The sequence below is a fragment of the Melospiza georgiana genome, chromosome 11 (assembly GCF_028018845.1).
Source record: "Melospiza georgiana isolate bMelGeo1 chromosome 11, bMelGeo1.pri, whole genome shotgun sequence".
NCBI lineage: Eukaryota > Metazoa > Chordata > Aves > Passeriformes > Passerellidae > Melospiza > Melospiza georgiana.
Window position 1 is genome coordinate 515048 of NC_080440.1, and position 24480 is coordinate 539527.

A 24480-nucleotide genomic window follows, 5' to 3' on the forward strand; every position below is an offset into this window, starting at 1 on the left:
GCTATTTTAAATTAAAATCTTTCCTAATCCAAAATACACAACAGTTACCATGTGAAACACAATGAGAAACATTTCCATGTATAGGACACTTAGAAAAAAATAATTCCCAAAAATACTCCTATGAAGTATTAAACATGGTCTCAGAGCTCCCAACAGTGAACTGAAAGGTTGGACTTCAGTGATGTCACATGTATGTGGAGGGAAGCTCAGAGAGTGGAGGAAAGTGGCTGAAGTTAATTACCTACACCTGTGGTCAGTGCAGTTCAAACTGAGGTGAAGCTGTACAACATTCTGAGAACTTGCACAAAAATCCCTCTCAGGTAATGCAGTGGTTCTGGGTGTGTGGACTAAGATTGTACAGAACAGGAGAGAGCCACTGGCAAACTCCCAGCAGCTCTGGGGATTCCTGTCTGGGCAAACAGCACAGGGCACTGCTGCCTGCCACTGCTCAGTGTTTGCCCTGCAGCTCCTGGGGCTGTGGCTTAAGGACGCCAACAGATGCTTCCTGAAACACACTGCAAATCAATCACAAATTATTATGGCACTTGCATTTGCCATTCCTTTACACATTGCAGATGAAAAGTGGGACTGTGCTTTAATCTGCTATAGAACAGTTATTTTCTGGTGCTTCTCTATGTGGTACTTCTTGTTTCCTTCAGTCAGGGCTAGTGTTCCTGATTGAAACCTGCTACCTAATCTTACGTGAAAGGTGCACTTTTACCGTCCTTCTAATGAGGACACAGTCCTTCTTTCTTCTTCTGAGCTGGCCACTGCTGATTAATCCATCCAATTTATGATTCAAAAAGTTCAGAACTGTTTAACTTGTCCTCTTCATACAGCAAAATATTTTCCATGAGCTTCTTTTTTTGATCATTTATCTGTATCTTCCAAGATGTCTCTCTGGCTGAAGCTGAAAAACAAAAAAAGCCCAAATACTGAGGGAAAAAATCCATGTATTGTCTAAGGAATAGATGATAATTTTAAATTTAAGAAAAAGCAAGCAAGCAACCAACCAACCAGCCAAAACTGGCTTCAGAAAAAATCTGAGAGAAACCTGCTAAATGTTTTGTAGATTTATTAGTAAATTCATAACCAAGGAGAAAAGATTTACTGATACGTGTTTAAAAGTAGGAAGTGGAACCTAAGCAGTTCTGGAGGAAGGAGTAATTAGTCCCTATATTGTCAGAGGAGGGCACTTTTACCTTGTGGAGCACACGAGGAGTCCAGGTCTGTGTTTCCCTGCACACAGGGGCCCTGTGCAGCAGCTGCTGTCTCCAGGGTGCCATCGCCTCTGGCGCACGCCAGGCTTCTCTCCTGCAGTCCCTGGGCAGGCTTCCCCTGCTTGACCCTGTCACCACAGCCTGACCCTTCTTCTGGGCTGCTGCACTTGTGGCTAGGTAACTCCTCGGAGGATTTTTCTGGAGGATTCCACACGAAACTGCTGGACTCATCTGACTCACAGGGCACCCGTGACACGTAGATGGCGCAGGTGTCGGGCGCCGCAGGCGCGCAGGGGCCGGCGCCGCTCCCCGCGGCTGCCCGCGCGCTCTCCTCCCCGCCGCCCACTGCTGAGGGCACGTCCACGCTCACACTGGCTGTCTCATCATCAGTTTCTTCTGGAGTGTTCATGGACAATCCACAAGTGCTGCTTCCACAGATGTAATGCTCCTTTAATTTGTTTTCAGCCATTTCCATAATTTCACGTACCTGTTTTTAACAACCGAATCTGTGAATGTGTAATAATTGTTGTACCCCTGCTTACACATATTCTCCTATGTCAACACTCACAAAATAAGCATGACGTGAATGTTGTAGCTTTACACCCTGATGACAAGGAGACTTAAATCTTGGCCATGTATTTAAAATATTACCTCTGCTATGTTTGAATTCTTCTTTCTCAGGCAAAGGCAGCTGGCTGATGCAAAATCAACAGCCACCTCTTCCAGCAAGTGCCCTGCTTTTCTGTCTAGGTATTTGCAGCAGATTTCCTTGGCAGCCAGTTTTTCCAAGTTTTTTCCTTTGGAGTCTGAGCTTTCTTTTGCTGTTTGAATTTCGTCGGCAATCATATCTTTCTGTTCAAAGGAAGGAGATGCATTAGTGAAGGCAAAATGAACACAAGCATTTATTTTTGTCTGAATCTCTGAGAATCAGTATTGCTGTGTATTTGTCATTGGGGTTCCTCAATGCCTGGTTTACAGACTGAAAACCTTTAATGAAGTCTGTTCATGCAACTGACTGAAACATTTGTTCTCACAGGAGAAAAGAAGGCCAGTGGCTTTCTCTGCATGTGTCCAATGTCAAATTCCCTAAAGCAGGGCAAGCTCTTCCTGGCGTGTGCTCATTTATATAGGAATGCAGAAGAGCCAACACTGTGTAGAGCAGCATTCTTACGCAGGCCTTTATAACACATGTTAAAGAAATCAGGAACACAGGATCTTTGATTTTCTGAACCCCTCTGGACACTTCTGAATTGCTTGCAGATAGTGGGAATACTGCTGTTCTCCCCTCCAAGGCTTCAGCCAGACAAGAAATCAGGAGCACATGCCACAGAAGGAATGCAGGTGAAGGCTGCTTTCAACAGATGGTGTTAATGCATTCAGTGAGTTTGGCTCTTCTGATTGCTTGTGAAAGTGGTTCATGTAGCTCTAACCTCAGCTTGGGAAACGGGTGAGGACATCAGTTCCAGGCATGAGCACAAGACAAACGCCTGATAAACATCATGATGAGCTTCTGCAGCTCCTGCCTGCCCAGGTTTCCCCACTCATTGTGGCTTATACCACCTCCTCCTGGCACACAGAAAATATGCAGCAGCATTTCAGCACAAAGCCTTGTCTCCTAAATATTTATCTATTTTGCAGTCTCTTCCAGTGCAATTCAGGCCAGCACCCATGAGTGGGTATGTGAAATGGGAATATCTACTGTGCTTCTGTTCTAATGGCAGGCAGGCTACTGACATTCATAGAACCAGGATGTGGCTCCTAAACTTCCCTTCTGCAGGACATGTACAGCAGACAGCAAATATCAAATTGTATTTAAATAAAATTAAAATTATTTTTATGACAGTGACCCCATTAATTTCTATTGGTGTTCATTACTGCTGCTTTTTCTTACCAGGTAAATCAGGTGTCTGTCTTCATCCAGTGCCTTCATCCCAGTCAGTATCTCTGCCAAGACCTAGAAAGTATATTTGAAAGATAAAATTATTTGTTCAGAACGAACTATAATTTTAAAATTAATTTTCTAACTAAAGAAGTATTGAACTTTCAATGCATTCTGGTATTATATTTTTACTTCAGATGGCTTAACAATGCCAGCTCAGGGTATTTATGAGACTTTAGATCTACCTCAAGAGCCAAGTCCAGATTTTATAGTTCAATAGATATTGCTGAAACAAAGAATAAGAAGAAAGTAAAGCTAAATGTAGATAAGAAATCATACTGAACAGAGTAACTTCCTACTTAAATGGAAACACCTGGAGATGGGTGACATCATAGACTATCAATTATTTTAGCTGAAACTATAAATGAACAGGCAATGTTTGTAGAAGTTCATGTGGTGAGTCTGCCAGAATTTTGAGCATCTGGTTTGTTTTAAGCCATCAGCAGTAGTACTTTATTTACAATAAAAAACACTTGTTTATTTTATTCAAAAGATTCACCTAATTTTGCCACAAACTGAGATATATTTGGAGTGTGAACAATTCAAACCAGGATTTCAACACATTATAGAGGCCACAACTATAATATGAAATTGCCAGCAAAACAACCATATCAGGTACTTGCTCTCATATTCAATTTCTTGTCTATATACATCAAAATATAAACCAGAGCATGGAAAAAAGGCAACATACCACACCACAGCTGAATATATCCACTTTTTCTGTTAACTGCCCATGTCTGACAAAATCTTCTGGCAGGTAAGTAAGAGAAGCTTGCAGGACTTTGGTTTTTATCACGGCATATTCTGATTTTTTATCAGAAGAATGCAGCCGCAGTCCAGAATGCCCAAGCTTTGGTGTAAAGTTTTCATCCAACAGGACATTTGAGCTGCGATAATGACAGACAAATAACAATATTGGTCAAGTAATTATTTTATCTTGTGGCAAAGAGTTAGTTTTATACTTTTAAACTTAAGCACTGAAAGTGTCAAGCATTTGGCCTCCTGCATAGCACTGAAAGGATTAAGAATGTTAGAAAGCAAGAAGGGGAAAAATCAAGCACCCAAAAATTCAAAATAATTTACTGCCATCATTTAGGAAAGAGAGGCAGGTTAAACAAAAAATGGCAAAGGCCCTACAGAACAAGGGACAGCAGAAAATACTGCAAATGCATTTCCAAATTGTATAAACTTTAGCCATGAGTAATTACCAGGTAACCAAGGAAGTGCTCATATGCCAAAGCACTCACCTCTTGATATTCCCATGAAGAATTCCAAAATTATGCAAATACTCTACTGCTCTGACAACTCCTAAAGAAATGCTAATTCGCATCTCCCAGGTCAATGGAGCAGAATCATCCTGCAAGGAAAGGAGGAAAAAAATGTTAATTAATGGAATAAAACACTGTAAGACATCAATAGTTTAGAAAACCAAAGGCTCAGCTGAGTCAAACTCCAGGCAAAACTCCAAACCCCAGGAGAGGAGCTGCTGCCTTTCTGGTGCTTGCAGCCAGGGCACTGGGCACGTTTTTTTTCTGTCTGTTTCTCAGAAATCAAAGAGATGCAATTGTTTTTCCTGGAATTGCAGGAGAGGACTTGCAATCACAAGTAGGTGTCAGCCCCAGATTATTACTCACGTGGCACTGCAGCTTGTTTTGCAGGGAACCATTGGGCAAGTAGGGATATATCAGACAGTGTGATCCAGTTTCCACCGAGAAGCCCAGCAGCTGCAGAATGTTTATGTGACAGCACCTGCAGGCACAGATCAGCAGTGACTTGCAAATGATGTAACAGCAACGCAGAAAAATACATTCCCGAGCTGGAGTAAGTTCCTAAATTCAAGGCAACTGGAAGGGTGTGCTGCAGCTGGAGGCACAGCTGGAGGCACAGCTGGGGGCACAGCACGGTCTGGGCAGCAGAGAGCAGGAGGCTGACTGAGCAAGAGCCCATCACACTGCAGCAGGGGTACAGGGCGGGCACTGTGTCCTCCCCAGCCCAAGGCTGTGCCAGCCAGGACCAGCAGTACCCCCGGGCACTGTGCTGCTTGCCCAGGGCTCCCACACAGGCAGCACCAGCCCGCTTGTCCCAGCCCAGAACAGTGCCTGGAGCACACGCCCCCTGTTTAACACCCCGCACCAGACCACGAGCAGGACAGGCACCACTGCCTCCGACAGCCAACCACTCACCGAAAGCAAATCTGCACCTCTGTATGAAAGAACCTCTGGGTGGAATCTGGGCTCGTGCATTCCAGCTGAAAGATGAAAACATGCAAGAGAATGTCATTGGAAATTACTAGGACTTTGCATTTATACAGATCTGGTAGTCTCTAGATGACAAGCTAGTGCAGGAAACAGGCAAGTACCACTCATTGCAACATTAAGTCAAAGGCAGTAATTAATTGGCAATTAGAACAAAAACTTGTGTAAAGACACCCCCGATCCAATCATCAATGCAGGCAGCTATACTGTAGGCTACTCCTATCTATAGAGTTAATGGAACTACTCACATGAGTAAAGTATTCATCAAAGTGTGTATTCTGAATTTAGGTTTAATTATTTACATAATTTCATTTTTACCTCCCCTCTTGTGTAGTTATTCTGGTTCCTTCCCACACAATATTAGACAACACCTGCTAATGGACACCTGCAATGTCATGCTAATAACACACCCTCTTCTACAAAAAGGTGCAGTACTTGCCTCTTTGAGTCTTTTGATGACAAACAGCATGTTGTTCCTCTGACCTTTGTAGACATCTGCGAAAGTACCTTCACAGATTCTGTTCTTGTCACTGAAGCTGTTGGTGGCATTGGCAATTTCCCTCTGGGTCCACAGGAGACTCCCGCTAGGGAGGTCAGCCATCGTCTCCTGCTGGGGAGCAGAAGAGCTGCAGGGCTGCACATGTGTAGGAGAAACAAGTTTATCTCATGATAATTCATATGCTTTTTCCCTCTTTCAGGGTCATATTTTCCCTCCCATGTTTTAAGCAATCATTGTGATTGCTGAATGAAACTGTGAAAGGCACTATGCAATCACTCCTTAGGGTGTAGGCAACTCCTGTATTCATGTGTTGGGATGAGTAAAACTTTTGCACAGTAGAAGTGAAATCAGTTACCAATCCTGCACTTCCACCTTTCCCAGGAAACAGACTTAGTTTTGTTTAAAAGTCCATATATTTATGTGAAGTGATGTTAGTCTGATTTACAAAAGATCTTAATCTTTATAGCTGGGTTACATATTAAGAAACAGCTGGATGAGAAAGTGGGGTCCCTCATAATGTAATTATGCTCTGGTAAACTTCATATCTACTTTTGAAGCACCTGATGTCAGTTGCACAATAATTTGTTGCTTCCAGTGTGGCAAGTCCTAATACCAAGTATAATTACAGTCCTGCTGGAGCCTAATCATGCAGCTTTCACAACCTTAATGTGCACCCAACTTGAGGAAATAAAGCACTAACTTCTTCTCAAGAAACTCTGAAACTACTTGCACTCTGAGTCAGTCTTCCCTTCTGGCTGGTAGTCCTGGACCATGTTACTGTGGAAGAGTTTAAAGCCTCAGACAAAATAAACCAAAGAAAACAGGTCAAGAACAACCATGTAGGGACTAAGGTGTGCCCACAGATCTGGGAAACACTTTGGGGACAGGACAGATGTAGTTAGACTCTATGAAAGACGAGACAACTGTGGGGAGGAAGGAACAGGACACTTCACGCTGAAATCATCTGGAACATGAGGAGAATTTTTCCCACTGTGATGGTTAAGCAGCTCAGAGAGGGGCTCAGAGAGGTGACGGAACCTTTATCTTGGGAGATTTTCAGTTGTCAGCTACACAAGGCTTTGAACAACATGACTAAATTCAATACTAGCCCAGTTTCGAGCAGAAACCACATTTTAAGTCTAGAGTGAAACTATACGAGGTATGTGGTTCTGACTAATCAGTGGTATATACTGTCCTGTCTGGCTATTGCACCAGAAATGTAAGTCCTCTGTAAAATCTACATGTGAGAGTCCTTCAAACTCAGTTGCTATTTGTGGGTATGCTATCCCTTCTGAGCTGTGCAGGAAATAATACTGTAAATTTTTCCCTCACTGGTCCTTCACTGGCAAAAAAAGTGATGTAACCACAAGCAGTATAACTGAAGCATTAGTACTGTATTCAGTCCAAACCCTTGGTATTGAGCTCAATGTTTCCACTACAGCATCATTTGTGTACAAGTAGAGGGATAAACTTTAACTGGAAAAAGACAGAATGTCATAAAGGCAATTTTCCTTGTATAATCAGAGAGCACTAAGGGGATTTACCTTCACACTCGATAAAACAGGAGGATTGGACTGTAGGGAATTCAAAAGCTCTCTCGGGGGAGGTGGTGGAGCAGGGAGGGAATACAAGGCTCCTTCAGAAGCAGCACCTGAAACTGAGATAACAGCATTGAAAACACACCTTAGTTTTGTGATACCACCACCTGTGACTAAGGACAAAGGTCTAAGAATTATGAAGATCTGGGGTATTATTTTTTCAACCTTCTGATCAAAGATAATCTGTGACAAACTGTCAAACTGTGAAATTCTGTGTGGAGACAGGGAGCTCTCTTCCTGGTCCTTGTTTGCAGGATGACTGTGCAGCCCTCTGCAGCCCTGCTGGGGCCATGGAGCTCCCTGTGCTGTGCTGCTGCAGATGCTCTCCCAGCACGGGCTGGGCTTCTCCCTTCCCTCTCCCAGCAGAGGGGCTGCTGAGCCCTGCCCGGCTCTCTGCTGGCCGAGGGTTACTGTGCATGAAGAGAGGGACAGGGGCAGGACATGCATGCCTGGTGTAGTCTTTGTGTGGAGCCAGGATGGGATCAAGGCATTCAGAGACCTGGGAATCATCCTGAGACCCCAGAGCACAGAGACAGCCAGCACCTCTCAGGCCAAGGGGCCCAAAGGAAGGATGACCAGGGAGCTGTGTGCTGAAGCAGGAATAAACAGGAGACAGCAGTGCTAGGAAAACAGCAAGCACTCAGCTGTGCCCATCTGGGAGACAAGGTCTTCAGTGTACTGTCCTGACCACAGACACACAGCAGCCTTGGCCATGCAGTCATTTCGTGTCAGAGCAAATCCAGAGTCCAGCGCTGTACTTACTGCCTGATGGCACTGCTCCCAGGTGCGAGGAGTCTGGGCATGGCAACAAACTTAGGGCATTTTCTTTGTCTCTCCTTTTGCCTTCTGTGGGAGGGACAGATATAATCTGTTTGGGTGGCTCTGGCTCTTCTTTCCCGGGGCTGGTGATGCTAGAGGCTGATGTCCCTTCAAAACAGAGCAAAGGGAAGATAAAGATAACCAGAGAAAACAGAGTCTGACTCTAATCAGTGACCACAAAATAATCCTAATCAGGACATCAGACTTCAAATTAACATAAACATTAAAATGAACATTCAAGCAATTTAGATGGTATTTAAATTGAGACTATACCCATGACATTAACTTTTACTTAAAATTAACAGGAACTAATTGCTTCAAATAAATACCAGCAATGACTATTCCAGAGATGCCAAGACTCTTACAAGAAGAAATTAGCAATAATGATATGTTTATCATTTTCTATATAACATCCTTCAGGTAATGATCTCAAATCACAAATACCTCCCAGCCTAAGGAAGGCATTGAGTTCTCTGCAGTTGTCATAGGACCGAGGGGAAGATGGACAGAACTATCTTGGGTTTAGCCAGTTAAATATTTTAGGACTGTTTTCAATTGTGTGATTTTAGTGCCATCCTAGGTTCATTCCCAGGAAAAACTTTCCTCTACAGGACTATTTGCAAGAAAGACTCATACTTTTACTTCAGATGAGATTAGGCTACAGTTAGGATGGGAAGAAATACAGTACAAAAGTTCAGAATGCTGTGATATATGAGGTTGTCAAAATCTCCAAAGCAGGTGAATTCTTATCTCTTAAAATGCTCTTAAAACTGAGGTTGAAAAGGAGCCTGAAAATGCCCAGTGTGCACTAGGGGTGATATAAGGGCTTTCTCCTGGCTGTAGTTTTAAACTTTTATATGGCACCTTTTATCAGCAATACATTTAACATTCTCTTAAAAAATCCAAATTAATGTTTTTTATATTATACAGAAAAAACATAAGCCCAAATATTATTAAATGGTGGTTCTTAACCTGCTGTTCTAAGAGATTTGGTGATCTCAGAATCAAATGTGCCAGGCCTCTGTTTGCATCTGAAAACAGACAACAGCTTTGTGTTATTTTACTTGTACAAACAAAGGCCAGGAGTACCTGGAACAAGCAGGAAGCCCAGTGTTTGTTGTGTAATCTGGGCTACTGGTATGAACTGTGGGAGAGAAGCCAAGCACGTTCATGCTGAGGCTGAAGAACAGCAGGGCCTGAAGAGCCGCAGTGGCAGAAATGGGCATGCTCTCTTTGAGGTTTCCATCTGTTCTCCTCAATGCCACCCATGAACCCGCTCTGAATGAAACCAGGTCTGAAAACTGAAACTCAGAACACTCATCTATTTTTGCTACTGTGTTAGAATGCTATGAAATCCCAAATTTTACATGGTTTTAGGATTAGCTGTCAAACAGTCTGCAGGCCCTTAATCAAACCTGACAGTCCCTTCATTCTGCAGGCAAGTACCTGTATTCTGTTTTTTCCCTCACATGGTTTAACCTAGAAGTCTCAGAACTTAGCATCACTTCCCTTATTCAACCTACTTTTCAGGGTTTTTTATGACTTTTGCAATTTCCTGCATGTCAGACAAACAGGGCAGCACTGCAGCTAAGGAACTGACATAGAAAACATCACTATAGGCATTCCAAAGTGGGACTAGAGAGTGCAAAAAACTGTTGAATGAATGTAGAACTCTTTGGGAAGTAATCTGCCAGCAAAAGATCTCCCTTTGTGCTGTGTCTGATTCCTTTAAGTAGGAATGAATTGAACTATAGTCATGTAAGGACCACTTAGTGCCACAGGACCAGGCCTGAAGAGCACGGACTCTTTGTGCAGCCTCTGTGTTCTGAAATGCTGTCTGATGTATAAAAGCACCAGGCCTGGTCTGGCCACAGCCCATCCTCCTGGCACTTCTGGAAGGGTCCAAGACGGACACCACAAAGATGGGGTGATGAGCTGCGGGGAGCCGGGAGTCCACCCGTGTCACCTCTTCCCTCACACCACCACTCCCACTCGAGTGAGCAGGGAATCACAATCAGTGGAGGCGTTGTAGAATTTGACACAGGATGTGACTTCTAACAAAAAGCTTCTTCAGCTAGCAAGGAGGACATCCTAGGAGGGGCCAGGGGGCTGTGGGGAGCAGCACAGAGCCGTGGGAGGAAGGGGCAGCTACTCACAGTCCAGGATGACCTGAGCTGCTCGGTAAAGCTGCAGCCCTTGCAGCAGGTCCAGGAGCTGCTGCACTGTCGCCAGCCTCACTCCCCACCACCACATGAGCTCCCTCGTGATGCTGATCCCTGTCTTCTCCATGCACTTGATTTTCCGTAGCTCTGTTTGATCAGTGATCACATAAGAGGCTGGTGGGAGAGAATGGATATTTCTGTTTAAATATTAAAAAAAACAGGCAAAGGCAAGCAGGGCAGGCTAAGGTGTGAGATGCAGTTTGCTTTTGCATTTGTATATCTTTAAAAGAAAGGATCACAATAAATTACCTATGTGGACATGAAGAAATTTCTGTTCCTAAAGTAAGATATCACTTTTCTTCCTTCAACTATTCTGGAGAAAATTTTGTTCTATCAGAGACACTTGAAGACTCACTCATACTTGTCAGCGTATTTTCCCTGTAATCTTTCTCTTTAATACTTTGTACCAAAGTAAGGTTAGATTAAATTCCTGGGGTGATTCTCCCAAAATAGGAGAATCAGTGGAGTGGAGTGGCTGCACTGCCACTTGCATTCCTAAATCCCTGTGCTGTGGTGCGCCAAGCAATAGCTGAATCACCTGGGTGTTAGCTACACTCCGATAAAGCTACCAGGGAAATGCAGCTGTTTTTGGATCCTGTGCCAAAGCTGACCCTACACAATGTGTCCCAATTCCTGACCGTGCCCGTCACCTCACTGTATTCTCCCCAGCTCACTTACCCGTACAAACCCCGCTCCCTGGTGAGTGCCCAGCTCCAGCCCACACACCCAGACAGCCCCGAGCCGCAGTTCAGGGAATGTGCTGAAGGGAAAGGCCAGGGCTGGGGTGCTCGTGTGGAGACAGAGATCCCTGAGCTCTCACCACGGCTGGCTTTGGAAGGACATCAGAAATACAGCTTTGTGCATCTGAAGGTAGTGGAGATTACTCCCACCCTACATCAGGAAGTTTAACTGTGGTAAGAGCTTATTCAGCACAGTTAGGGATGTCACGTCAAATAAAGGAAAGCAGGTACTAAGAAAAGATTCAGCGTAGAATTGTTTGTGCAGGGATACAGAAAAAAGAGTAAATAACTCAGAGACTATATTTTCTGTACTTACTGACTGTACCCAGCCAGGACCGAGAAAAACAGGGGCACAAAGTAGGAGGGAATATACATGAAGAGAAGGAGGAAATTAAAAAACAGAACATCTGAGCAGATGTGAGGGACGTTGTGGAAACAGGCAGTGAGAAGCGGCAGGAGACACAGTGTGACTGGAGAGGGAAGTGCGAAAGGTTGCGGAGAGTGAGGGGAAGGAGCCTGGCTGCCCAGGGAAAGCCAAGGAGCCACGGAAGTCTGGCATTCCAGCTGTGTTGGAGAAGCAAACCCAGAGCGCTGCCCGGGAATTCCCTGTTGAGAGGATGTGCCCTGCCGAGCGCCGGGAAGCGCTGCGCCGTGCCCTCACCGAATCGCATCCAGTCGTAGTCGCTCAGGCAGTCCATCTTCTGGCAGAAGTCTTCCAGCACCCAGGCGGGCATGCTGTGGATGTAGAGCGCCGGGGCCGGGCCGGCCCTGGGGGCGAGGGCTGGCTGCTGCAGGGCCATGCCCGCGCGGTCCCGCTCCCGGTCCGGACAGCCCCTGGTCCCCGCCGCGGCCATCAGCAGCGCATGCTGCGCGCCGGGGCACGGGCAGCTCTCCGGCCTCTCCTCCGTTCCCCCGAGCCTGCTCTTCTCCGGGGCTGCCCTCACAGCCTGTCCCAGCCCGTCCCAGCCCGGCAGGCGCGCTCGCTGCCGGGGAGAGAGCCCGCGGCACTGCCGGCGCTGCCCGGCGGGCTCCGAGCCTGCTTCCTGCTCCGGCTGACGTCAGGCCCCAGCCCCACATGCAAATCAGATTTTCCTTTCCAGGAGCGGTCATTGCTCCAGCCCGGTTGCCCCATTACGAGTGCCGGAAGCGAGAGGCGCTGTCCCGGGCGTTGCGCAGAGCCGGCGGTGCGGCCCAGCGGGATGGCCCCGGCCGGGCCGCGATCCCGGGCGCCGTGCCCGCCGCTCCTTTGGGCCCGGCCTGCTCTGGAGAGCGGCTGCGAACACACTGGGGCCGTCCCGCAGTGCCCGCAGAGGATCGGGCACCGCCGGAGGAGCCGCACAGCCGCCGGGCGGGGCCGCGCACGGACCCTCCGGCCGGGCTCGCCCTCACGGCTGCGCCCCGGGGATCACCGGCGACCCATGGTCGGCGGTACGGTGCGATAGGCAGCGAGTGAGAGCTAAAGAACATCGGAACTGGTCACAGCGCCAGGTCTTGCTTGTCAAGGGTTAGGTTTAAAATATGTTCTTAAAGTCAACAATTTTTTCTGTTTTTTTTTTTTTTTTTTTTTTTTTTTTTTGCTTAACCTGATTTTGATAAAAACGTATAATTAATTAATTTGCCAGTGTAAATATTACCAATACTTCTGGCAAAAAGGAGAGCCTTCCTGCCATACTACTGCTGCTACAGACTGCCAGCAGATACATCAGTGTAACTATCAGTCTTCTGGTCCTGTTGTTCATACTTAGCTCTAGGTCCAAATTTGTATGAATTGAAAGAAGTGCTCTAAGTTTTGACAGCTTTTAATTCAGCATTTCTATGTACTCTGCATAGATGTTACAGCTTACTCTTGTTTTCAAACTTTCAAACTTTTGCAGTTTTCTACACTCCTGGCCTCAGAAATCATTAACTTCTTAGCTCTGCTGTGACAATGAAAAACTGAAAAATGCAATATTGTTGTAGCTATAAGATCAAAGAATGGGAAAAATAAACAAAACTACCAAAATTATATTTAAAATATGACAACTCAAAGACTGCCTTGGGATATAATAGTTGCATTTATGGGGTTTTCCCCTCCCTTTCCCCTGCTTACTGTCCCTCTGACACACACCTAAATGTTCTGAAAGTGATGTAAGATGAGACTGAAATTGTGTTGCAAAGAACTGCATAAAAGTAGGAAGAAAATACTTCTTCCCCTTAGGTACTGGAAAAACTTGTGAAACCATTTGAACTATTTACCTCGGCTGGAAACAAGGGGAAAGACCACATCCAACCACGTGTATGACTTCAGTCCTGCCCTGAATGTCACAAGTAACGCAGGTTCTTCCTGGGGAAGTGAAATCGACTGAATAGAGGCTGGAACAATGCTGTATGTCCCTGCTCGGAGGCCTTCCCTTTCCGAGTGCTGTGGGCAGGGCTCCGCCGTGCTGTGAGCCCTGCCCGAGCGCCGGGGCTGCAGTGTCAGCAGCATTTATTGCCCGGGGTTCCGCTCCCCGGCTGCCCCGCCGGCTCTCTGCTGCTCCCGCGGTGCCCAACGAGGCCGTGCTGGACCGACTGAAACCACCCAGGGCCAACGCAAGGAAAGGACAGCTTCCACTCGGTACTAACCCATCTGACTAACTGCTACGAGACTGCGTTTCCCAATGTTCACGGGTTAAAGCCGGCTGGGGTTTCTCCAATCTTTTATTCTGATCCAAAGGAGCACTCCAGAACAGAGAAATGCACTCTAATAAGAAACACAAGAAATCACAGACCCTGCCCAACTCAGAAATACCCAGAAGGTGTGTGCCATGTACAGACTGTTAAACCCAACACCTAATACCAATTCACATTACAGGAAAAGCTGCAGCCAAGCAGGTCAGCGATGCTGCCATGCTCACTGCAGCGCACAGCCCCACAGACAGCAGGGGGAACCTCCCCTCAGGAAGGGCCAGGAGCAGGGAACAGCACTCTCCCACGCTCAGGCTCCCCGGGGCACTGACCCCAGTCTGCTCCAGAGCCCTGCATGGGCTCACTTTCCCCTCAGAGAAATGTGAGAGGTGCTAAGAGCAGAACTGGGCAGCAGCCCCGTTCCTGCCCAGACGCTGCCTGAAGCTGTGCTCAGAGTTCACGAGAGCCACAACACAGCCCTGCAGCAATGGGCTGGGCAGGCTCTACAGTCCAAAGAGTCTGTTTACTGCCCAACCACAGCGACTGTCAGACTATCATCAGTGTCTGTATGACGAGAATACATGGAGGCACTGGGGACTTAACCTGACAGAATTACAGTCAGAAAGCTAGCAGGCATTTCCATTTTTATGTCAAAGATCAATTTCTTCAAATATATAACACAAACAAGTTTACAAATAGGGAGACATTGCATACTTACAAAATACATTGAGATTCTCGGTTTCACAGCTATTCTCAAAATGTACAACTGGAGAGAAACATATTCACAGAAATAACCTGCTTTAGTTAATCTATCCAATCTGCTTCTAACCTGAGCTGCACCACATCTTGCTTGATGGACAATTCATGTAACACTAAACTACGCTGCTTTGAACTCTCTGTGTTCACACCAGAGCACATTCCGCTGAGATGTGGGGAATACATCTCCAGCCTGCCGCAAGCACGGCCCTGTTTGTGAGCTGGCTTGTGTGAGCCAGTACAGCTCCCATGGGTCCTGAGAAGACACAGGCAGCTCAAGAGGCCACGCTCCCTGAAAAGGCCTCCTACTACAACCTGGACTACAGCACTGCCAGGGGAAAAGACAGAACTTAAAGCCTCCACCTCCTGTGAACCCTGCACAGGCTGCTGGGGAAGCAGCTGTGGGGGACAAGGGTGTTCCAAAATGAGGGTCTGCTCTGTGGGGCTGAGATCAGCCAGGCAAGAATCCTACGACAAAGGCAAATAAGGCATTTGAGGTATGATGACAGTAAAAACATGTCAGACCTAGAGCTGATAGGACATGGTTTTGTACATGGAAAGGTAAGAGGCAGAATAACCTGCAAGCATTTACACATCATCTTTCCACCAGTGTAACGTTTGTCAGACCCTCAGGCACTGCTAGAAAACAAACCTCATGTACAAACCCCTCATGCTCTGTGACCCACAGGCACATTGAGGCACCATGTGAAAGGGAAATTCCATCAAAACAAATTACTCAAACAACACTCATGACTCTTAAAACCATTAGTCTGGGCTAAATTAATCCTTGGCGTAATTTGCTTTCTACTACAATGAAAATTACTTTGTATGAATATTTTCCATTTAGCTGCCCTGATCTTACCCTACAGTTTGCGATAGCTGCAATGAAGAAATTAACTGAACCATCAGAACCCAGCATGCCTCCCAGTGCTGTTCAGTCTTTGGGATTTAACTGTCACCAAAGTTACTGAGTTTATGTTTCAAAACGTTAAACGGAGGCATCAGCTGGTGTGTGTCCTGGCGACTCTCACTGCTCACTCAGAGGTTTGTAATGAGGAGTCTGAAGTGAATAATGCTGTTATTCCACAATTTAGTTCCTCAGTGCTTCACTCCTCTCCAGAGAGAGCCGCCGAAGATCCTTCCAAATGTCAGGATGATCCTCCAGCTCTTCGTATAGCGACTGAACAATGTCCAGTTTCCTGTAGTCCACGGGGCTGACCAGGCTGCGCACAACCTGCAGACACCTCTCCTTCAGGGTGAACACTGCAGTCAGACACAAGCACAACACAGCCTCGTCACGAGGGCCCACAGCTGCTGCTCCAATGCCAACAGTGCTGCTCTGAGCCCGCGAGCGCAGAGCAGAGCCCGCAGCAGCGACCCACCACAGGCTGGGCTCTCCAGACACGAGACCAACGTGGTTCTGCCATGAGGCACCTGCAGAAACCCCTCAGAGACGCTCCTGAAAGGAGCTCTGCCACCAGCTCCATCCAATACAACAGCTCTACCTACAACCCCTCGCCACCTCTTCCAGTGTGTGAGCAGGTTTAATTTCATGAGGATCTGATTTCTCACTAATCCTAACAGGTCCAGAGAGACCAGGTTCAGAGTTCCCTACAGCACGTGTGGTCCTGTCCCTTACCTGGCAGTGTGATGTCAGCTTTGGTCACATTGGGGGCTGCCACGAACAGCTCCTGCTGGTTGACGAGCAGCCCATCATAGGTCCCTGCATCCCGGAACAGCCAGAGGTGCCCTGGCAGGGAACAAGGTGGGAATGCACCAATTACAGAACTTTTTAATGAGCGCCGCTGAGGGGCATCTACTCGCAAGGGACCAGGCTCTCCAGCTGAGCCCTGTGCGCACAGGGCACCACCACGGCCCCAGTCACTGGAATGAATGGGGAGGGGAAAGGGAAAAGGGGAAAAGGAGAGGAAAAAAGGAAAGGAAAAGGAAAAGGGGGAAAAGGAAAAGAAAGAAGAAGAGCAAAGGAAATTGAGAGAGAAAAAGGGAAAAGGAAAGGTAAGAGTGGAAGAAGGAAAAAGGGAAGAGAAAGGAAAAAGGGGATGGTGGGACGGCAAAAGGGTAAATTCCACCGCCATCAGCTCACCCACCCGGGCCCCGCGGGGCCCATGCCCGTCCCGTCCGCCGTACCCACCCCGGTAGCTGCGCATGACGCGCCCGCTGCGCGGCTGCAGCACCGGGTAGCAGCGCGGCCGGCCCTCGAAGTCCAGCCAGACGGGCAGCACGCAGCGGGGGCTGTGGTTGTTGAACACGACCTCGGAGAGCTCCCGCGTGTTGACCGAGCGCAGCACGGACCCGGACTCGGATCCGGACCCGGCCTCGGGCCCAGCCCCGCCCGGGCGCCCCGGGCCTGGCGGCGACATCGCGGCTCCGGCCCGCCGCGCGCAGGCACCAGGGGCGGCACCGAGAGACTCCGCCCCCCGGCAGGCAGCGCCCACCGCGCATGCGCTGCGAGGCTCGCTGAGGGGCGGGGCCCGGCGCGAGGGGCGGGGCCTTCAAACCCCCTCATTTTAACAAACAGACGGAAAACAGCGACGGGCGCTTGGAACGCGAGCCGTCACCGAGAGCTGCGAGGTCTCTGCCACGTCTTATCGCCCAGCAGGCTCAGTTCACAGCTCCTGTGACTAAGGCACTGCGCTCACCAGGGCGCCACAAACCAATTCTTCCTCAGCCAGTAACAGTTAAGCTGCCGGTTCCTTCCTCTCCCGATCTTAGGGTACCAAAAGATTCCTTTATCCTTCAGCTATAGATTCACAAACACTATATTATCTTTCTTACACACATGAAAACACTAACATTTGAGAAAAATTAACTAGACGTTGGAAAATCTGGACACGAACCAGAAAAAGAACACAATTAAGACTCATTTCTTTATGCAAAACTTCTAAAACTTTAATACTTGTTAATTCACCTCTGAACAGTTACACAATCTTAGCATCAACACACCATAATGGAAATGGCGAACTGGCAATTTGTTTTCAGCCTCTGATGAGCAGAGTGAGAGGCCTGAGAAATCCTGGTATGGTCACAGAAGAAAAAAATATTTGCAACAATACTTTTGTGAATACTGTGGCAGCATAGCTGTGGAAGTTAAATTACCTATGAAATTCAAACTGCCACCTCAATGCATCCACGGTAGACACCAAAACCATGAACTCTTTAATATAACAGCTAAAAGAACCTCTGTCCTCAAATAGTTAACTACAGACTGTTTTCTAGGGCTGTGTGTTACCCCCTCACCCATGGCAATGGAACATTGAAATACACATCAGACATTTACTGGTAATTAGCCCTAAGGTGAGTTAACAGGCAAGAGAACCAGTAGCACAGCATACTGTTTGCCAACTGGAATCTGCTTATCAGACCACAAAAACCAGATACTGGTTTATTGTTAGTTTACATTTGAGCAATGGCATAAATTAGAAAACTGCACTCGAGATACTACCTCTGAACCCTTTAAGGTGACTGCCTTAGTAGTACTGTTAGTCATGTGAAGATACAGCTCGGTAAATAAATTAACTGTTACACCCAGAGCTGCCTCAACATGTTTTCTACTGTAAGCAGAAAAAATAAACGTTTAACTTAAGAATGCAACAGAAGATTCAAGCCAAGGAAAGAATTACTAATTCACTAATGAATTTCAGCTTGGGTAGAAGGGAGCAGAGGTGATTCAAATAAGGTTTCAGAACACACAGTAGAACTGGCAGCTCTCAAGTTGATCCCTGGTTTAATATTTGTGTGACAATTTCTCCACAGGTTGTTTGGTTTGGAGCTGACAGACCGATGCTCTCAGAGGTCTGCTTTGCCGGCTGGCCATCCAACAGAGCCCGGGGTGTCTCCTGTGCTGCAGGCAGCTCACCAGAAGGGCCTGGTGTCCTGCGCCGGCTCCGCGGTGCGCCTCAGCAGGTACACGGCAGCGTGCAGTCCCCCCACGTTCACCCACACGGTCTGAGCTCGGCGCCAGATGTGCCCCACGCGCGACAGTGCCTGCACCAGAAACAGACACAGCGCCGTCAGGACAATGACATTCATTTTATTATTCCAGATCACATCTGATGGGAACACCAAAGCGCTCTCCAGGTCCACAATTGAATTCAAGTGTTACTAATGATTTTGTAATGATGGCAGCTTACAATTATTCTCTCAATGTATTTTCAAGCGTAAATAGGTTTGATTTTCTCTCAAAAACAGAACAAACCTTGGCAAAGCATTTCTTGTCCTGGGTGAGCAGCACAGCCCTGCCTGTCCCTGGGGTACAGATCCGGCCCATCTCCATCAGGCAGGCTGGGTACAGGTCCCAGTTCTTCTTCTTCGACCCTATCCTGCAAGATACATTCAGATCCCCACTGTGACCCCTGGCACCAGCTCAGTGCCGCCGTGTCTCAGACACGAATCTGCTCATTCGGGAGCACGGTGACCTCAAGCTCATTTTAACCCGGGGCTCAGGACTCCTTGCACAGCGCCCCGGGTGAGCAGCGAGCTGGGGAGCTGGGGGGCACCAGCCCAGGCAGGCGAGCACAGAGCCCCAGCCCAGCCCGGCCCAGCCCAGCCCAGCCCGGCTCACCGCTTCCCGAAGGGCATGTCCGTCACCACCACGTCCACGGAGCCCGTCCGCAGCGGCAGCCGGCAGATGTCCCACTGGATGACGTCCAGGGGAGCGCCCAGGGCAGCGCTGCTGCAACAGCAAAAGCAGACATGCGCATCAATGCAAAGTGGATTTCTGTGCATGCAACGCTGCAGGAAAGGTAAATCCCTCAGGCTCCTCTCACCTGTCCTTACTCTCGTTTTTCCTCAGTAAGGAGCTGATGTTGTTTGCTGCTCTCTTCACTGCCTGAGGGTTGTTATCCCCTGCAATGTGGTAGCAGCAGGGCCATTCTGCAGCTCCCTGCGGGGGAAATAATAAGCAACATTACCATAAACATTGCTGAATTTAAAAAAACAGAGTAAGTTCTCAAACATGACAGAACAACAACAAAACGACTGCAAGTGGATGGCTGGAAATATGGAATTCTGTAACAGATAGCTGTATTTTGCACCTTTAAAGCTCAAAATACTTTTGGATTTAGTGTTTTCCTGCTACATCCTATGGAAGCAAAATGAGGATATTTAATGAGGATATTTACAAAAAATGTATTTGCCTCTGTTCAAAAACTGGTGAGACTGGAGCTTACTATTCAGTCATTACTAAGAAGATTTACACATATTATTCAGCTATAATAGAATATAGCTAAGATATAGACAAGTTTAATTAAGTTTAAAAAATCAAGGAAGAATCACCTCTATTGGTATCGCACCTGTACCACACATGGGATCAACTATGATATCTGTGGGCTGGGGATCACAGAGTCTGAGGAACAGAAGAAAAGATATGGTGAGAAATGTCTTAAAAAGCTGAATTTCTGTAAGTAAGGGAAAGTGAACTATTTTAATCACTCTGATTCTACCCTTCTAGCAAAACAATAGACGTGATTATTTTTCCCACTAGTTACATTTTTTTTTATAACCAGCAACGAAGTGGAATTCTTTCAAGACTGTGGTACACTACTTTGAAACTTGGCTAATATAGCAAATGTTTACTTTCCTTGGCTGGGAAACACTCACTGTTATTACAAGGCACATGGTGTCAGCAACTCCAGGGTTTTTTTAAATTTATTTTTCTTTAACAGTTAACAGAAATGGCTTCTGAGGAAGCAGCGGGGGAGATAAAAGGTTTAGTTTCTTAAACAAAAAGACTTGTTAACCGAGCATAATACAATGTAACTGCCCTGACCTGAGCATGCCGTAAGCCAGAGTGGAACGCAGTGTGGTGGGTCCGAAGTGTGTGATATTCCGTCTGTGGAGACTCTCTTCAGTCAATGCAATCCCCACCACCACTTCACTGCTGTGAATATTCAGAAGAACCTAAAGAAGAAACTTGAAGTGAATTTCAGGAGTAACAGGAGCTTTCCACAGAATGCCTAGTAAATACTTAGAACAATCTTAGATGGTAATTTAAAATCCAGGAATGACATATAAAAAAGCTTTTATTGGAAGTAAAGCAAAGCACCATTTTAATAGGACAGAATTCAGGTGAGCATTCACACCAAATCTGTTGCACAAGACCTCTCAAAGCGTTATAACCACAGCACCAGCTTCTTAAAAGATTTGGTTTGTAAGTCTGGGGCAGAAGCTGGGTAAGTCCTGCAAGACAAAATGAACCATCTGCAAAAGCAGCAATAAAAGTAATTTATGGTAGGGACTAGATTAACTGGGAAGGTGAACTCGCACTCCAGGGCAGTGGCCAGCCCTTAGTAAAGCTGCAAGAAAAACTTAGGTCTTTCTGCCCCTCAAAATCAGTGGTTCCTACCCACGAAAGGGCCAGGGGTGCTGGTTGTATTTTCCCAGCCTCTGCTCTCCCCTGACGGAAAATAAACAGTTATTGTTAATTCCTTCTGTCCCCTTCACCCCAAAACCAGCTTACATTTGGAGCCTTTCCTGGTGACTCAGACTGCTATTAAACAAAGCATTAGAGGAAGGTGAAAGCAAGGCAAGTGCTTGCATCAGAGGACACACACACTGTTGCCAGGGAGAAGAACACTTCAGAAGAGGTGAATTTCAGCATTACCAGTTTTCAGTTCCAGAGTCTCTGGAAGACAGTTTGGAGATCTCTAAGCATCAGAAATAAGAGCTAAATATTTGTACTGCAGAAACGTAGGTATTTCCAAGGCATGCCACCATACCTCCACATCAAAATTGGTCATGTCAGCTTTCCACTGGAAGTGCTCCTGCACGGCTCCACCGAAGTCCCTGGCGGCCTCGTTGGACGTGAAGCTGTGCTTGTCCCCAGCCCTGTTGCACGTCACTCGGAACCGCAGCACCTTGGCCTCTCCTTGGCCCGTCTGGCCCTCGCCAGCCTTGCTCCCGCTCTCAGCACTCGCCTGCGCTTCAGCTCTCACATCTGGCTGCTCATTGTCTTCCTCCTCCTCCTCCTCCACCCCATTTCTGGATGTCACTCCTTGGGGATGCTCTGTATCCTGGCCACCAGTGGCTTCCACAGCCACAGTGGTTTGGGCACAGTCCTCCTGGTCATTAGTGTTATTTTGCTCTGCTCCTCCCTCTTCTCCACCATCACTCAGCTTCCCTCTGCTTGCAGGACCCTGCAGATTGTGTTTTTTGCGTTTTGTCTTTTTCTTTTTCAAGCTGTTGTTCAACTCCCAAACTTTTAACGGATCAGTCCAGGGTAGCTTTTTAACCAAATCTTCCAAATCCTTTAGAGCATCTTCCTTTAAAAGAGAGAAACAGTGGTGCTTCGAAATTATTCCATCCTTTCAAAAGTTATCCTTTATTGTGAGGTATCTCAAAGTAGTTTATTAAACATTAATCCATTACATGTTTAAGCAAATCTTACAGGTTTTTGTCTGTTTTTTGCTATAACTAAGTGGAATTACACTGAAAATCACAAGACCCACGGGATTTCATCATTTACCTTGTATTACAGACAACAACGTATTAAGTGACCAAAGTGACACTTCACTGTTCTATGTCTGTGACCTACAAACATAGCATCACCTCTTATCCCAGATTTTGCCAGTGTATTTAACTGCAGAAATTATGTTAGACCACATGGCCACACTTCCATTTACAAGCCAGAAAAAGGGAACTAGATTAACATCACAAAAAACTTGTTAAATAAACAGACTATTTTGGTACTAGTCTTAAATTAAAAAACCCAAACAACACTCCAAACCCCAGAATCGACAGAAAAAGGAAGAGTAATTCACCTTATTTTCCTTAAATTGATAGTCTTTGAACTCCTGAACAACAACAAATAAATTATCCACCGACCTCAGACGATGGACCTGGAAGAGATGAAAAGGTGACACATTCCTAACCGTGTGCCGTAGGGACTGTGTTTACTGTTGTCAGAATTTTGCCACCTTACGTCGAGGTTTCAGAGACCACGGTTTTCCACCTTTAGTCCCCACGAGTTATCAGTTTACGTCTTTGCACTGACCCCGTCTATCATTTCACGTTCCCCGGACACCCCGGTAAAGACGATACCGCTGCTGCACCCAGGCCGGCCCCGGCCGGTGCGGAGTGCGGTCCGGACCGGCGGCTCCGACACCGTTCCGCTCGGAGGGGCCGGGGCCCACCGAACCGAACCGAACCGAACGGAACGGAACGGAACGGAACCGGCCAGAGGGGGAACAGCGGCGGGCGGAGAGGGGCAGGGAGCTCGCACGGACCTGAGGCAGGCTCCGGGCCGGGACCTCGAAGTAGATCTTGCCCCGATCCTTGCTGATCCTGGAGGCCGAGCCCAGCTTCTCCCGCACCTCCTCGGCCGCCGTCTGCTCGAACCCCGTGGGCACGGTGGCGCCGATCACGGCCGCCAGCTCCGCCAGCTCCGCGCCTTCCTGGGCTGCGGCCGGACCCAGCCCCGCGTCACCGGCCGCCTCCGCCTCCGCCATGCCGGCTGCCCGGGGAGGGCGACGGCCCTCACCTTCCCACCCACAGCCAACGGAGCGCCCGACCGACCACCGGACACCCGGGCACACCGCGCCAGGCGCCGCCGCCGCCCGCCCTTTCCGCTTCCGCGCCGGCGGCACCGCCCCCGCTGCTCCCGGGGCGCTGCCGGGCCCGGGCGGGAGGGGGCGCCGCGGGCCGGGTGTTGGTCCGTGGGGAGCGCGGGTCTCTCCGCCGGTCCCGGCTGTCGGTGCGTGCGGCCCCGCCGGTCCCGGCTGTCGGTGCGTGCGGCCCCGCCGGTCCCGGGTGTTGGTCCGCGGGGAGCGCGGGTCTCTCCGCCGGTCCCGGCTGTCGGTGCGTGCGGCCCCGCCGGTCCCGGGTGTTGGTCCGTGGGGAGCGCGGGTCTCTCCGCCGGTCCCGGCTGTCGGTGCGTGCGGCCCCGCCGGTACCGGGTGTTGGCGTGGGGAGCGCGGGTCTCTCCGCCGGTCCCGGCTGTCGGTGCGTGCGGCCCCGCCGGTCCCGGGTGTTGGTCCGTGGGGAGCGCGGGTCTCTCCGCCGGTCCCGGCTGTCGGTGCGTGCGGCCCCGCCGGTCCCGCGTGTCGCAGCCTGGGCCGGGGCTCGGCGCGTCTCGGTGCGCGTTCCCCCGCTGTGCCAGGGTCGCTCATTTCCCTGGCGGAGCGCTGCCGGGCCCGCGGGGCAGTGCCCGGCTCCAGGCCCAGCGCTCCGGGTGAGGGTGTCCCCGCAGCCCCTCGGGTCCCGGCACTGAGCTCCCGAGCTGGGCTGCCGGGCTCTGGCCCCGGGCACGGCCGCCGCTGCTGCCAGGACGCCTGTGCTGTGGGTGGCACACCATGGCGTAGCCATTTCTCTTTGGTTCCTTGCTGCTCGGTTTTCTCGATGGTTGGGCTGTTTCCTTTGGTGTGTTTCCAGAATTAGAATTAATTTTTAAGGAAAATCTAGTGGCTAAATGTCTTTTTTTCAAGACAGACAAAAAGAGAGGCCGCTCTACCTGCCATGGCCATGCCCCCATCATCATGACCAAGTGTGAGCTGCATGAAGTTGAATGGGCACTATTTTCCTTCCTTGCTTCAGGTCCCAAGGTCTTTACATCCAGCACTGGAATGATAAATGTAAACACATCTTGTCCCTGCAGCTTCTACCTGCCCAGGTGCAGCATTGTGCTGTCAGCAGCACCAATAACTTACCCTGTAATTAGGACCAGACCAGGTTTCTCCAAGCCCCATCCAGCCTGGCCTTGAACACTTCTAGGGGTGCAGCAGCCACAGCTTCTCTGGCAACCTGGTGGCCTCACCACCCTCACAGAAAACA

The 24480-nt window shown here is 48.4% G+C and overlaps 3 protein-coding genes across 4 annotated transcripts; all 3 read right to left on the reverse strand.

Moving 5' to 3' along the window:
* Positions 1-12242, reverse strand: IRAK2 (interleukin 1 receptor associated kinase 2). Its single transcript, XM_058031666.1, has 13 exons — positions 11954-12242; positions 10487-10666; positions 8274-8438; positions 7458-7570; positions 5854-6048; positions 5343-5407; positions 4794-4908; positions 4407-4516; positions 3851-4046; positions 3112-3174; positions 1872-2072; positions 1203-1707; positions 1-910 (listed from the first exon to the last, which is right to left on the reverse strand). Exons 1-13 carry the CDS (start codon positions 12144-12146, stop codon positions 792-794), a joined length of 2220 nt encoding a protein of 739 aa, XP_057887649.1. The 5' UTR covers positions 12147-12242; the 3' UTR covers positions 1-791.
* Positions 12243-14565: 2323 nt separating this feature from the next.
* Positions 14566-17075, reverse strand: VHL (von Hippel-Lindau tumor suppressor). The gene is made up of 3 exons (XM_058031672.1): positions 16847-17075; positions 16334-16444; positions 14566-15957 (listed from the first exon to the last, which is right to left on the reverse strand). The coding sequence occupies exons 1-3, from the start codon at positions 17073-17075 to the stop codon at positions 15785-15787; spliced, it is 513 nt and encodes a 170-aa protein (XP_057887655.1). The 3' UTR covers positions 14566-15784.
* Positions 17076-17578: 503 nt separating this feature from the next.
* Positions 17579-23254, reverse strand: THUMPD3 (THUMP domain containing 3). 2 transcript variants are annotated; one of them, XM_058031668.1, is made up of 9 exons: positions 22938-23254; positions 22473-22550; positions 21432-21974; positions 20483-20613; positions 19990-20059; positions 19482-19597; positions 19277-19384; positions 18911-19034; positions 17579-18699 (listed from the first exon to the last, which is right to left on the reverse strand). In XM_058031668.1, exons 1-9 carry the CDS (start codon positions 23157-23159, stop codon positions 18568-18570), a joined length of 1524 nt encoding a protein of 507 aa, XP_057887651.1. In that variant the 5' UTR covers positions 23160-23254; the 3' UTR covers positions 17579-18567. The 2 variants fall into 2 exon arrangements, with proteins under 2 accessions (XP_057887651.1, XP_057887650.1); XM_058031667.1 differs by having other exon boundaries at positions 19277-19387.
* Between the last annotated feature and the right edge of the window lie 1226 nt (positions 23255-24480).